The 14,895-nt window shown below is 44.8% G+C and overlaps 1 protein-coding gene across 3 annotated transcripts in view; it reads right to left on the bottom strand.

Moving 5' to 3' along the window:
* Nucleotides 1-11,553, bottom strand: part of LOC147884544 (RINT1-like protein MAG2) — a 44,126-nt gene extending 32,573 nt beyond the window's left edge. The window contains exons 1-2 of one of the 3 annotated variants that reach the window (XM_087397484.1): nucleotides 11,104-11,553; nucleotides 10,885-11,003 (exon numbers count right to left, since the gene is read on the bottom strand). In XM_087397484.1, coding sequence (XP_087253610.1) covers nucleotides 10,885-11,003; nucleotides 11,104-11,515 — 531 coding nt within the window. In that variant the 5' untranslated portion in view covers nucleotides 11,516-11,553. Of the gene's footprint in view, nucleotides 1-10,884; nucleotides 11,004-11,092 lie in introns of all 3 variants that reach the window. The other 2 variants (XM_087397486.1, XM_087397485.1) reach the window with 2 other exon arrangements.
* Between the last annotated feature and the right edge of the window lie 3,342 nt (nucleotides 11,554-14,895).

Raw genomic sequence — 14,895 nt, forward strand, 5'->3', positions numbered from 1 at the left:
ACTGAAAAATAAAGCAACGGAATTAGCTAAGGTCAAGGCTGCTAGGAAGGATGGAAAATGGACAATATATCATGGAGGCATAGCAATAATTAAGGAGTTTAAATCTAAGCCAAAAGACTCTTAGTCTAATTATAATTTTCAAGCTATAGTGTAGGTACTCTCAATAATTGGAGCTGCATTTTGCACTCTCTGCTGAGAGCTACCAAATCATCAACCAACCCGTGAGCCCTCATGACACTCACACTTTCACAAAAAAGATCGTGACCACTAGTAAACCATTGTCAGCCCGTCAGATTCCCATCTCGACGTCCACGAAACATGCAGTTCCAGTGCCCTCCAACCAGCCACGACCAACTATCGTGAAGAAACACCTCACTGACTAGAGTCGAACAACCAACAATTCATGTGTTTAAAACTAAGGTACGAGCGGCCACCGTCAGACCCAAGCAAATCCGAACGATTAGAATCTTCATTCAATTTCCGACTGCCAACGATTCGATCGAACATGTCGAAAACTTCCTCAGTACTAGAAAAAAAGGACGGAAGATTGCTTCGGAGGCTGAGTATTGTGCAAAGAAATACTGCCCATACTACAAGCCGTCGAACAAGGGAAGCAAGTAACCGAGAGCTGACACGATGCGCTCTATAGCTAGGACGGCGCTTTTGGCTGCAACCCCAACGAGAGGTCCTTTCTCTGTGTTTTGGCTGTGGGCGAAGGGGCAACCCGAATTTGAGCCCAAGACCACGATCAAGAGAGAAGAGAGGGGCACAACTAGGCAAAGGGGAGCATAAGGCTACGGGCCGAAATTGTCTTGCGACATAAATGGAAGGAGGACAAGAGACGGTGAAGGAAGTAGTACCCTGCAGGAAAAGAAGCCTTCACGTAACACACTCAAGTCCCATGACAACCGACTAAACAAGCCTGGCCCAACTCCTTCGACTTTCTACTTTGATACCAAATGAAACGGACAAGCATCACAATTCCAAGCTAATCACGGGCAATGATACTACTTTGTTCCTCCCAGTCAACCTTCGTGACAGCAAGCTCAATTCAAATTCTCACGTTATTTCACATGCATGTATACCATCTACCCCTCTCTTGGAGTATCATTTAATTCCATTTGCCCCTTGGCAATTACACATTTCGGTAAACCTAGGCCCCTGACCTTAGAACCATCTAGTCTGAACTGAAGGAGAACTTCGCGAACGCTTTCTTGAGGCAAGATGCTCCCTAGGGAGATATTTGATCAATCCTTCTATGTGGGAAGGTGGAATGTGCTGAGACATCATCTCCTCGAACGGGTGCTGAAATCGAGGTATCTTTCTCAGAGACTGAACTGCTCAATTCTTCCCTTTATGCTTTCCAGACAAGAAATTATCATGAAACGTCAAAATTCAAGACCGTAGGTCTCCATCTTACAAGCAATGCCAGAGCATGGTGGGGAGCTCTTTTAGTGGCAGATGAAGCACCCAAGAAGTGGAAGAGTTTCCAGAAGCAAATTTTCGAGCAATTTTTGCCAAAGAATTTTTATGATGACGTTCATACAACTTGGGAGAGTGTATCCATGACAGCTACGGATACGGTCAAGACTTACAATCAAAAGTTCTTTTCAGCATACCTCCAGATTACTCCTTCAAGGAAATTTTAGAGAAGACAAAGATGCGAAGTACCGGGCTGGTCTGCATCTAAGTATTCACACCCAAGTGAGCATGAACGCAAGACAAAGCTGTGAGATTTGATGCACTCAGCCCTAGTGGTTGAGGAAACAAAGTAAGATTTGCTACGGACACTGGCTGCCTCAAAAGGCAAAGATGGAGACACCTTCAAAAGGAAGAATAGCATGACCTCGGAAAGATCGGTGGGCATTTTCTCTTGGATGACCAACTTTTGTAATAGTTAATGTGCGTAATTGAAATGGTCAAGAGAAGTAACTGCCAAGGTCCTAGGTGAGGGGTGAAATGGCATTGACTAGGTAGTTCTGAGTGCTAAGGCCTAGGCGCACCTAAATGTGCAATAATGCCAAGGGGCAAGTGGTTTTTAATGTGCCCCAAGAGAGGGGGGAAAAAAAAGGTGCACCACGTGGAGAGGCTAAAATGATGACATTTGGCAAGGAGAACTATCTAGGGAAATGAGGGTCTCGTGGATAAGCATGAAAGAAACAAAGGAACGAATTAATTCGAAAAATCTGTGATCCACGAGAGTTAGGCTGGGTGGAATAATTGAATGCCATCGCCCGTGATTTGTGTCAACGTAGAATTAGAGATCCAAGAGAGGAAGAGATAGTGTCTTTTACAGTTGGTATCAGAGCCAGGTTGAGAGAGTAAGGGACAAGACGGAGGCTGTGCGTGAAGGGACCAGGTGGACGGCCAATTTTTGTTTGGTGTTCTGCGGTGATGGAGCTGCTGGCGATGCCTGATCGATGGCATTTCGGACTGTCAACGGAGAAGGCTAGTTGGGTGACCTGGGGGTCCCGTAACGCGCTGACGCGCAATTGGCTTACGAAGGTCCGTGGGTGCTGGATTACTTCGATGGAGGTCGTCAACGATTGACGACGTTTTTTCAATTGGGCTTGGGGTAGCGTGGTGGTTCGACGGTCGACGAGAAAGAAAACCAAACGGGGCTTCTGAATTGTGGCTGGACTTTGGGGTCACGTAAGGCAGCGGCTGGTAGCAGGCGGAGTGCAGAGGTTACGTGGACGTTCGTTTGCGTAGGCGTAGGATCACACTCCTACAGCAAAGCAGCAGGAGACCAAAGGCAGCCATTGAAGACAGACCAGGACACTCTTCGAGAAACATACAGGTTCATTCATTCTAAAGAAGACGATTCGGAATCTTCATGGGAACAAAGACTAGCAAAGCGTTACTATGACAAACTATTTAGAGAGTCCAGAAAGTTGCAGGTGAACCGACGCGCATTAGAAGCGCTTTGGTATCTTTAACGGTGGATGAAAAGAGGACCAATCGAGATTTCGAGGAGAAATCAGGGAGCCGCTTCTTTCCATACAGTTTTTTTTTCATATGGTCCTGTTATTTCTGCACCAAAGAAGGGTATATGTATTTTTTATTTGGGTTCTAGAAAAGACTTTTTTAAAAAAAAACCATCTTCCATTGTGAAACTATGGAGCCAGAAGGGCAGAATTCTAGGGTGAATCCTAGTGAGTCTAGAGTGCAGTCTACACAACAGATGTCACATCATGCAGCACCTACTTTGATCGGTAGGATTTCGATATTAGAAGATGCTTTACAGCAGATTATGAACCAGCAGCTTCAAGTGAATGCTGGTCAGAATGAGATTAGGGAGATGATACAAGCCTTGTCGGCTAGACCGTCTAGAATTGATAAGGGCAAAGCTCCAGCAGAGCTAGAGCCCAGTATCCATTCATTAGAGCGCGCAAGGGTCAAAGTGCCTAATATCGCTAATTATAGACCGGAGAAGTACGCTGGTCGGATGACCGAGCGCAGCTCTGATGTGATCGAGGTTTGGTTACACAAGTGGGAAGAAGCCTTCGCCATTTGTGAAATTAGATCTGATCTAAAGAAAATCCGCGAGGCCACACACCTGTTTATTGAGGCAGCGGATAGATGGTGGATAAAGCAACAGAAGGATCAAGTTGCTCCAACCACCTGGGAAGGGTTTAAAGCTGAATTTAAGAAACACTTTCTCCCACCTAATGAAGAGTCCCGAGCTTGGGATGCTTATAGAAATCTTCGTCAAAGGAGTCTGTCGGTGGCAGAGTACACTGACAAATTCAAGGAATGTGTCATGAAAATAACAGACCCTCTCCCTATGTCGGTTCAGTTAAAAGACTATTTATGGACTGAACAACAAAATCAAAATGGAAGTTCGGGCAAAATATGTGACTACATTAGATCAATCTATTGCAGTAGCCCTGAACTATGAGGATGTCAGGGGCAGATCTGGTGGATTTGTGCAGGCAGGGACTCAGTATGAGTACCCGAAAAAAGGAGGATTTCAGAGGAAATGGGTTTCAAAGACAAGTGTCTCGCAGCCAAGTGGCCAAACCAAGCAGGTGAAGCCGGTTGAGGGACCAGTAAAAACAAGTACCACCGTTGGGGTGAAAAGGAAAATAACTCCAATGGCAGCCCGGACTTGGTCAAAGTCCTCGTTGACCCCTGAACAAAAAGAGAAAGCTAGAAAAGAAGGATTGTGCTTCGGCTGCCTTCAGCGACATCAGTGGAAGGATTGTCCACTGAATAAAGACCGTCGCACGGCTAATATGATAATATCTGAATGCGACGTGGAAATGCAGGAGAGTCCCAATGCGGAACATATGCAGATGCAACTGGCGGGACCTTCTCAGAGGTTAGTACCTTGTTTGTTATGTGTATCTGTTGCTAAGTTAGTGACGAGTGCACCTGATAACATCCTATCTAAGCCCGCAGCAACGGGGTATACAGCCTTTAATGATACGGAGTTAATTAAAATGAAAGGGCAAGTGGCCAATCATGATGTCATTGTGTTGTTTGACTCGGCATCAACTCACAATGTGATTAACTCCAAGCTCGTGAAGAGGCTGAAATTAAAGACAAGTCCATCTGACTATGCGTATACAGTCAGGATGGCAGATGGAAGTTCAACTGAAGTATGGGACCAAAGGGTTACCCAATTGGAGCTTCGGATTCAGGACTATGCTGAGAAGCTTGATTTTGAAATGACCAAGCTTGCTCATGCAGATATAGCCCTAGGTATGGCGTGGCATTCTAAGAAGAATCCAGCCATTGATTGGAAAAAGCACGTATATCAATTCAAGATGAATGATGTGCTTTATGTCTTGCGAGGTGAGAAAGATATACCTCAGGGACCGTTGGTTTCCGTGATGGAAATCAGAAAAGCTCAAGTAGAGTTTTTATTCCTTTGCACAGCATCGGTAGAGCCGGTGGATGATTCTTCGGCTAGCACTGATGTTACGCAAAGTGGTGAGATGGCCAAGCTGGCTAATCTTATAACAGAGGAGTTCTCTGAATGTTTTAGGGATGAACTACCTTATGGGTTACCTCCAGAACGGAAAGTTCAACATAAGATTGAACTGATCCCGAGGGCAGAACCTGTAAATAGACCTCCCTATAGAATGAGTTTTGCTGAAGAAGCGGAGGTGCGTAGACAACTGGAAGAATACCTCAAGTTGGGGCAGATTCAACCAAGTTTCTCACCTTTTGCTTCGCCAGTGATATTAAAGAAGAAAAAGGATGATATGTTTCGCCTCTGTATAGATTACAGAGCATTGAATAATATCACTGTTAAGCACAGGTATCCGATGGCTCGGATTGATGATTTGCTAGATGCATTACATGGAGCCGTGATTTTCAGCAAGATAGATCTTAAGTGCGGCTACCATCAAATCCGGATTAGAGCCGAGGATGTGCATAAAACCGCTTTCAGAAGCAGGTTTGGTCATTATGAGTTTTTGGTAATGCCCTTCGGACTTACCAATGCTCCAGCGACCTTCGTCATGCTTATGAACGATTTACTACGTTCGTATATCGGAAAGTTCGTAGTACATTTTATTGACGATATCCTGATATTCAGTAAAAGTATTACTGACTACGTGAACACTTAAGAATAGTGTTCAGTACTTTGAGGAAAGCCAGTCTTTATGTGAATAAAAAGAAAACTATACTGTGTATGGTTAGGCTTGAATATTTAGGGTTCATAATTACTCCACAGGGGGTAGAAATGGATCCGAAGAAAGTGGCTGCGAGACTAACTTGGCCAATCCCTCAGAGTCTGACCGCGTTGCGATCATTCTTGGGATTTGTCCAGTTTTATAGAAGGCATATCAAAGGACATTCCGGAATAGTATCGCCATTGACTGATCTGACCTCATATAAAGTACCTTTTACTTGGGGACAGAATCAACAAGAAAGTTTTAACGCCATAAAACAAGCTGTGGTCTCAGGACCGGTGTTAAAAATAGTTGATCCCCAGAAACCGTTGTTCCTAGAAACCGATGCAAGTGGCATTGCGGTAGGAGCAGTCCTCCTTCAAGAGGGAAGGCCAATAGCCTTTGAAAGCAAGAAGCTTTCTCCCTCTCAAAGGAATTGGCCAACTCATGAATTGGAGTTGTATGCTGTCATCCATGCTTTGAAAACATGGAGGCATTATTTATATGGCTCAGAGTTTTATGTGGATGTGGATCATGATACTCTAAAACATTTTTGCAAACAGCCTGACTTGAGGGGCCGCCAAGCTAGGTGGGCAGAGCTCATGCAGGAGTTTAATCTAACGATTCGGTACCGAAGAGGAAAAGACAATAAGGTTGCTGATGCGTTGTCTCGCATAATGCACAACCTGAGTTTCACGGTATTAGAGAGTGCTCTAATGACCGAGATAAGAGAAACTCAAAAAGTGGACGAGTTTGTCCAGAGCTTGTGGCCTAAAGCTCATGTGTTAAAACCCGAGGAAAATGAACAGGATGACCTGGCATCCAGGAAAGGCCAAACTTATGCAAGATATACCATAAGAGATGGTATGCTAGTTAGAAATGGCAAGGTTGTAGTACCTGGTCAGAATGATCTCAGGCAGAGAGTCATTCGACAGTGCCATGATAGCCCGTGTACGGGACATCTAGGAGTCGAGAAGACATGATCTCGTGAAGCGAGATTTCTTTTGGTGAAAGATGAAAAAGCATATTCATGAATATGTGACACGGTGTTTCTCGTGTCAGGTAAGCAAGGCCGAGCGGGTGAAGCCACCCGGACTTTTACAGCCCTTGGAAGTACCACTAAGTAAGTGGGAGAGCATTTCCATGGACTTTATTGTAGGACTACCTACAACACAAGGAGGGTATGATTCTATCCTTGTGGTGGTTGATCGTCTAACCAAGATGGCTCACTTCATTCCAACTAGAGAGTCAGTTAATGCCCCGCAAGTGGCAGATTTGTTCATTAGACATATATTTCGTCTGCATGGATTGCCTAGATCCATAGTGTCAGACAGAGATGTCAAATTTACCGATCATTTTTGGACAACGGTATTTGAGACACTAAGGACTGAGTTGGGAATGAGTAGTGGGGATCATCCTGAGACGGATGGTCAGACGAAGAGAGTCAACCAGACTTTAGAGGATATGCTGAGGGCATATGTGTCATTGAGACAACATACATGGGACAAGTGGTTGCCATTGTTGGAGTTTGCCTACAATGATAGGAAACATTCCTCTACCGGGTTTAGTCCGTTTGAGCTGAACTATGGTTATAGACCAGCCAATCCGACTATAGTTGGAGTACCTCAGAAAGTGCCTAGTGCCGCGAACTTTGTAGTTCAGATGCGGGAGATGCTAGCACTTGCGAGAGCTAATATCCGCCAGGCTATGGATAGAGCCAAGGTGTATGCGGATGAAAATCGGTCTATAAGAGTATTTAAGGAAGGAGAAAAAGTTTTTCTCAGAGTCCCTTCACACTCGAAGTCGTTGACTTCAAGAGAGTGTGCTAAGTTATCACCTCGATACTGTGGGCCGTGGTTAATTCTAAAGAGAATAGGCAGTGTAGCCTATAAATTAGAATTGCCACAGGGGTGTAAGGTGCACCCGGTTTTTCATGTTTCGCGCTTAAAGAAATTTTTGCATACAGGTGACTCACTAATCGAAGGTGTAGTTTTGTTTCAGGAGATAGAGGATATTGCAAGGCGCAAGCCAACAAGAATCCTGGACCGAGGAACAATGCAAATACGAAATCGGAAGATACCCACGGTGTTGGTTGCATGGCATGGTCAACCTCTATTGGAAGCTACCTGGGAATCCGTATACCAGTTACGGAGAGTGTTCCCAGATTTCATCATCGAGGACGCTGATGCTTGAAGAGGGAAGGAATGTTATGCTCTAGCCGAGATAGCATGACCTCGGAAAGATCGGTGGGCATTTTCTCTTAGATGACCAACTTTTGTAATAGTTAATGTGCGTAATTGAAATGGTCAAGAGAAGTAACTGCCAAGGTCCTAGGTGAGGGTGAAATGGCATTAACTAGGTAGTTCTGAGTGCTAAGGCCTAGGCGCACCTAAATGTGTAATAATGCCAAGGGGCAAGTGGTTTTTAATGTGCCCCAAGAGAGGGGTAAAAAAAAAGGTGCACCAAGTGGAGAGGCTAAAATGATGACATTTGGCAAGGAGAACTATCTAAGGAAATGAGGGTCTCGTGGATAAGCATGAAAGAAACAAAGGAACGAATTAATTTGAAAAATCTGTGATCCACGAGCTGGGTGGAATAATTGAATGCCATCGCCCGTGATTTGTGTCAACGTAGAATTAGAGATCCAAGAGAGGAAGAGATAGTGTCTTTTACACAGAGGCAAGGACATCAGAAGATTCTTGGCAAGTATAAGAACTATTCGGCACTTGATGCCAAGTGGGTAGATGAGGACTTCTTTTCAAAATATCCTCAAGTTTTGTAGTTATATCAGGAAGGTGTTTAGTTGAGGGCACTTGATTAGAAGCCGAGGGGATGTCACCATTTGGTACTTCTCCCAAGAAATAAAGTATAATCTTTATTAGAATTGACTTCAGTCAAAGAATGTTCACTTTGGTTAACTAAGAATAAGTTTTATTGTTTACTTTTGCTTTGGATTGGTAAAAGAGAATTGTGGGGATGCCCACAAGGAACTAGGATTAGTCCAAGAATGAGGAATGCATGCATTTTGCTAACCTCTAATGGATTAAAGTGTTCGAATTTGTTTCTGCAATGTGTAGGACCCAAGATTGGGGAGAAATGCATAAAAAGCAAGTCCCACAAGGCTCTAAAGCAAGGACAAGAGGTGCCTCTTTAAAAAGAGGATCCACAAGACTAAAAAGGCGCCTAAAGCCTCAAATTTAGGAAGAAAATCCTAAATGCTTGGCTTTTATCTAAAAGTAGCTTTTAGAAAACAAGCCCTGGCTTTTTGCTAGGCCTAGTCTATAAAAGAAAGGCCCCAGGCCTCCCAAATGTATTCAAAATTGTACTCAGCTTCATGCTCTCCTCAGAGCCAGTTGTACAAAGTATTTTCTATTGCAAGAAAGACCTTCAGGGGGGTCCAGCCCTTATTTTTGGGCCCTAGTGCTGTGTTTTGTTCTCTCTCCCCCCCTCCCAGAGCTCTTTCTACTACTGTGAATTGTGTCTTCTCCTTCCATACCAAATTGTGATTTGTTCCAGCCTCATAATCTTGCAACGATTAGGGATTCTGCTGCGATTTCTATTCCGGCTGCTTGAATCTTCTACAATTAGGGTTTCCAGCCCTTCTGGGAGCCCCAGAGTTCCAACGATTTGCTCCAGACAACTGATCTTGGTATTGGTAAAGGTTTTAGCAAGCCAAGATCTCAGTGCTATGAATCTCATAGAACCCATCCCGCTATGCAAGGGGACCACTCGTCAAGGACCCATCAAGAGCAGCCCATCTCGAACCACTACCCACTTTCCCACCTTGCAGAAGATGTCCCATATGACCCTCCTTTACTTATAAGAGTGAGAGGTTCTCAGCCATATGGATCTGATGGTGGTCCCATAGAATTGTCCACCACTGTAATGCTACAAGACACGCCTGCATGTCTCTGAATAGAGATTGCTCTCGAGTCCCGAGTGGGGTCACACCCTATGCACCATGCATCCCATGCTCCGGGACTCATAAGGTGGAAGCCATGAAACTAGACGCATCATCGATGGCCGTGGTGGAGATACGATGGATCTCAAACTCTATGTTGAGAGCCTTATTGGCTCCTTGCTACTAGTCAAGAATCGACGGTGGCCTTCGCATGCTATCCTCGATGGTTGATTGCATGGTGGCTCTCTGCACCTCTACTATCGGCCCACTACTCTGAGCTGTTACCACTTGATGGGCTACGTGAGATAGCTTCTTACGGTACTGTAGCATCTCTTGACTAAGGCTGCGGATATACATATGTCGCGCTCAACCTCTCATATAGAAAGGCAGTGAACCTCTATGAGAACCTACTCCTAGACCTCCATGGAGGGTGTAACCTACATTGGCTGATACGGGTATAGTAAAGCTAACGGTTGGATGTAAAGGGATGGGAACCTGGAGGCTAGCACTTGGTAGGGAGGGGCATAAAGGGGAGCTGCGTGAGGGGGATAGGAGATAGGGACAAAGGGGTGGAGATGAGAGACAACTGCCATAGGTGGGGGGGAGACATCCATGAGATGGTTGTGGTGAGCTGGGAGAAAGAGGGAAATGGTGGCTGGTTGAGAATAGAGGCAAGAGAAGTAGAGTCATGTTCCAAGCACGACAGAGCATTGAGTTCCCTCAATATGATGGAGCAAGGGAGGTTGATAGAATCCTTAATTGGAGTCACCATTTTGAGCTGTACTTTGCCCATCAAGACAAGACCGATCAAGAGTGGCATGATTACATCTACAAAAGGATACTTTAATGTGGTGGTCATTGTCACAAATAGGAAGAGAGTCTATCCTTGAATGGACTAAGTTTGTGGAACAACAAGGCATGAAAAGAACTTGACCTTCCATTGGGAAAGATTCAAACAATTTGACAATGAGAGTAATGTTGAATTCACAGCCAAGTTTTGGAAACTCTCTTTAGAGTTACTCGAAAGGAGTAGAAGAAAGAAATATTTAGCAGCCCTAAACCCGAAAGTGAGATATGAGGTTGAAATGTTCAACCCAACCACTCTTAGAGACCTCACTAAACTGGCTGAAATAGCTGAATCCTCGTAAACCTCACTAAAATTGGTGCAAAGCCTCCAATTGCTATTTTCTTAGCTCCGAGCAAGCCAAACTTTGGGCTTACATACATACCATGTAGAATTTCCAGACACAGGACGGCATAATCCCAAACACAAGAAGCTCCTGCCTCATTTTCGCTCCCTCGCCGATAAGAGAGGAAAGGAATAATTTCAAATATTAAGTAATGCTCAACGTCACTCACATCTGGAGCAGGCGAGTTTGCTAATTTCCGAGGCAGTTGAATCCTGGGCGTGGCCATCACAACGGATGCCACCGCATCTTCGAGATCACCAACAAGAGCCTCCAATCGAAGTGCAGTTTCTGCATACAAAACAAAATCTCAAACTTCCCACGCAAATCAACTTTAGATACAGGCGCACGCCACGAAGAGGCAAAAAGCACAGCGTGACCTCAGAGGAACCTGCGTAGAGTCGCACCCGCTCTACTCGAGCTACCTCCTCTACAAGGACAGGAAGATGGCCGACGAGCTCATCTTTCTGGCGGGACTGGAAGCCTCCTGCGTATGCAGGAGCATCTGCGGACCGCTCTGCAATGACGGTGAAGTCGCGAATCTGTTGACCGACGGAAGCGAGAGAATCCGAAAGCGATTGGGAATGCGATGCCCAAATTGCCACCTTGTCCAAGATCTTGGTTTGGAGGTGAGAGAGGGAATCCTGGCAGCGATGAAGGTCGCTGGAGAGGCGAGAGACGAGAGCGGGGGCACGAGAGAGATCATCGAGTGATTGGAACTCACGGTCAAGGAAAGCTCGGAGGGAAGGCGAGAGAGAAGATGCAGCAGGCAACCCATTGGCAAGCTCTGCCTCTTCCCCCATCTACACAACAACACACTTGCTTCTCTTTCACAACATCAAAGCTTATATACACTTCAAATTGATACACCCCCCACTCATGCTTTATACACTTCAAATTCATACACGCCCCACTCATGCTCTACTCCCCGCCCCTCGTGCCAACTATGAGCGGAAATTTCTCCCCGTCCTTCCCCACCACAAGCCTGACGACTTTCAAGGATTCCAGACTAGCATTCCACCGCTCGACTAGGATGCCGGGATATCCAAGTGGCGTTGTTAGAAACCTTGAAGACATTCTCTCCAGGTAAGCCACGCCAGTGGTAGAGATAGGCCAATCCGATGAGACAACTAGTGCAATGGGAATTGGTGGTTGTGCTGAGCATTTTTCTCCGGCACACGAGGATGCAATTCGCCTTCCCACCTCTTCTACCCAATTGTTGGCGAGCTTCCCCCATCGGCAGCAATGGTGCGAGGAAGCCCTCTTGGCTCATACTATGGCAAAGAGTTGGATTTGCTTAGAGGGTGTGAGTTGGATCTCCTTTTTTACAAAATTCCACTTGTAATCATAAGGGTCTATGGGATTTAGCTTGAAAATGAGTCAATCATCCCTGCCCTCTATTTTCATCTTCTTAGTCAAGTCGACTTCATTAGCACATGCAAATTGTAGTTAGAGTGCTAAGTATTGTTTTTGGGGTGAGTGAGAGTTTGGGTTTCATATGTTTTGTGTGTTAGTACTCCATCGTCTCCAAGTTGTTTTGGCTTCATGCTCTTCACATTCTCTATTATTCTCTAGTCTAGCCGCCTACCATACGTGGTATGTGAAAGGCTAATGAAGATTCTTGCATTTAGTGACACTCTCGAACGGTGGTGTCTTTTTCTCTCTATCATGTCTCTATTTTGTACATGACACCTTAATAAAGCGGCCTAAGTAGCATTAACTACATTAGTTAGCAATGCCATTTGATGGATAGTGGCAAGTCTGTAGAGCTAGGGTTGTGCCTTGGAGCGGAATGGGCCCAAGATGATTGTAAAGAATGAGGAAAGAGAGTGGTATGAAGGGAATAGGGTTGGCCCTCCCTAAAAAGGTGGCATGTATAAAAGGCCAAATGGTTGACTTTGGTCTTCACTTATTGGTTGCACACATTGGAATACAAGCTCTCCTCCCGCTCTTTGGAGTTGTCTCTTGTTCCCTCATAGTGCCTTTTATGAATGCCATGTTCTCTTCTCCTATTCTCTTCTCCACTCCCCTCTTCCCTCCCTTTTGTTCTCCTTATGGATGCACAATCGCAACAAGCCGGGATTCGCAAGAGTGACACTAGTGGATGGCATTTGCATGCATTACTCTCAACCCAGAGTAGCTTGGAGGAGTACTCCATCAGCATTCCTGCAAGATCCCCATGACACATGAGTCACTGCCGGACTACACATTTTTCATGCTACTACCGAGGAGTTCTAGGTGCGCTTTTGCATTGCATTTGCTTCTCTAATTACCCACCCATTGCCCAACATTGAGTAAGCTTAGAGAAAAGCTATTGGTTTTTTGTGTATAGGAAGGTGTGAGTGAGAGAGAGGTGTGGAATGTCATTTGGAGTGATTTTGAAGGGATTTTGGTGTTCTTTAGTGTTCAAAGTTTGTAAAAAGGTAGTTTTATGTGTTTGCTAAGATGTGTGTGACAGCAAATCCTGGGAGTGATCTTTGTAGTGGTTTGGAATGAGAAAACTGCCACTCTTTGCAAAACACCACGTTTATCCTTTAAAAGTTATTTTTTCTTGTTATTTTTTGCATTGAGTAGGTAGATTAGGTAGTATAGCCCCCCACACACAAAAAAAATCATGAACAGAAACTCTAGAAATCAAGGGAAAACCCAAAAACCAGTTGGCAAAACTGTGTGCCTGTGTGTCGCTATGTTGAGCTTAGCACCACAAATCCTGAAGTCAATGCTATGATAACATAGTAGTCGATGCATTAATAACGCAACAACCTGCTGCATTAAATCCTGACACAACCTGTCGCCTGCCACATGTTATTAAATGCACTGGTAGTGGTCAGATCAAAAGTCAATTGATCGTGTTATTACTAACACAACAACTCCCAACGTATCGTGTTATCAAGTCGCTACGTTAATGAAGTCACTGCTTTAATGAAGTTGATGCATTAGCAAGCTACCGCATTATTAAGTCGATGCTTATGAATCGATGTGTTAGTGCTAAAGCAGTGACTCCAAGTCATCACGTTATCAAGTCATTGCATTATCAAGTCGCTGCTATATCAAGTCCTTGCGTTAGTACTAAAGTAGTGACTCCCAGCCCGTCTGGTTAGTATTGAAGTAGTGACTCCATGCCCATCACATTTTCAAGTTGCCATGTTATGAACCTGCTGCTACTGCTGAGTAATCCAAGTCACTACTATATCTAACCTAGTGCATTAGCAAGTCGCTACGTTAGCATTAACGCAGTGACCAAATTTTGGCAATTGGCTAGCTACAGATTTAGACAAAAATGATGAAATTTGCATGCATATTGCATTGAAATAAACCCCATGTTTTGAAAACATCATTGGGGCATTGCCCTACACCCCGCTGGAACCCTGCTATGTTGTGGCACAGGGAATCCACAAGGGGCTGTTGCCCTTGACCCAGTGTCGAAGTGGATTCAACTTAGAATTGGGGACTCAATTGCGTTGACCAATGCATGCACTTAAGATCAAGAAGAGTCCTAAGAGTTGACCTTGAGCCTGAGGAGGCTATGGCTATCTCCTTAGCTTCACATGGTTAGTGGCCTTCAAAGTTTAGGAGGCTAAACAGTGGTTCAAGGCCATGAACCTAGAGGAGAAGATCAATTGGGACACCTTGTGCAAGGCATTCGTAGTAGGGTTTGCCCCAAGTGGACCAAAATGGAGTCCTATCAACCAACTCTACAAGGTCAAGCAAAAGGAAACAAAGTCTCACAGTCTATTTCGCCAGGATTAAACACTTGAACTCACGATGTGAACCTCATGAGAGAATGATTAATGCCAAACTAGTGCCATGCTTCCTCATAGCTTTATGGGACTATAAGCTTCATGATCATCTGTTCGCAATGAATCCCATGTTGTTTTATCTATGCAACAAGGTTGCAATACATCTAGGTGATAATATGAAGGAAAAGGCTCGAGGGGAAAATCCTTCATCCACCTCATATGCGGCCTCCTAAACTTTGAAGGCCACTAACCATGTGAAGCTAAGGAGATAGCCATAGCCACCTAAAGGAATGAACATGGAGGACTTGGATACCAACTTGATTAATCGACTAAGCCACTAGTTAAAAGGGGAAGTTGCAAGTAATCCTCACCTTTTTCCAAGGTGCGATAATGTGTGGTGTGGGATTTGCATCGGGAACCATCCCTCCAATGAGTGCCCTCAC

The sequence above is a fragment of the Dipteris shenzhenensis genome, chromosome 26 (assembly GCF_047967505.1).
Source record: "Dipteris shenzhenensis isolate YYH24624 ecotype China chromosome 26, Dip_SZ_1.0, whole genome shotgun sequence".
NCBI lineage: Eukaryota > Viridiplantae > Streptophyta > Polypodiopsida > Gleicheniales > Dipteridaceae > Dipteris > Dipteris shenzhenensis.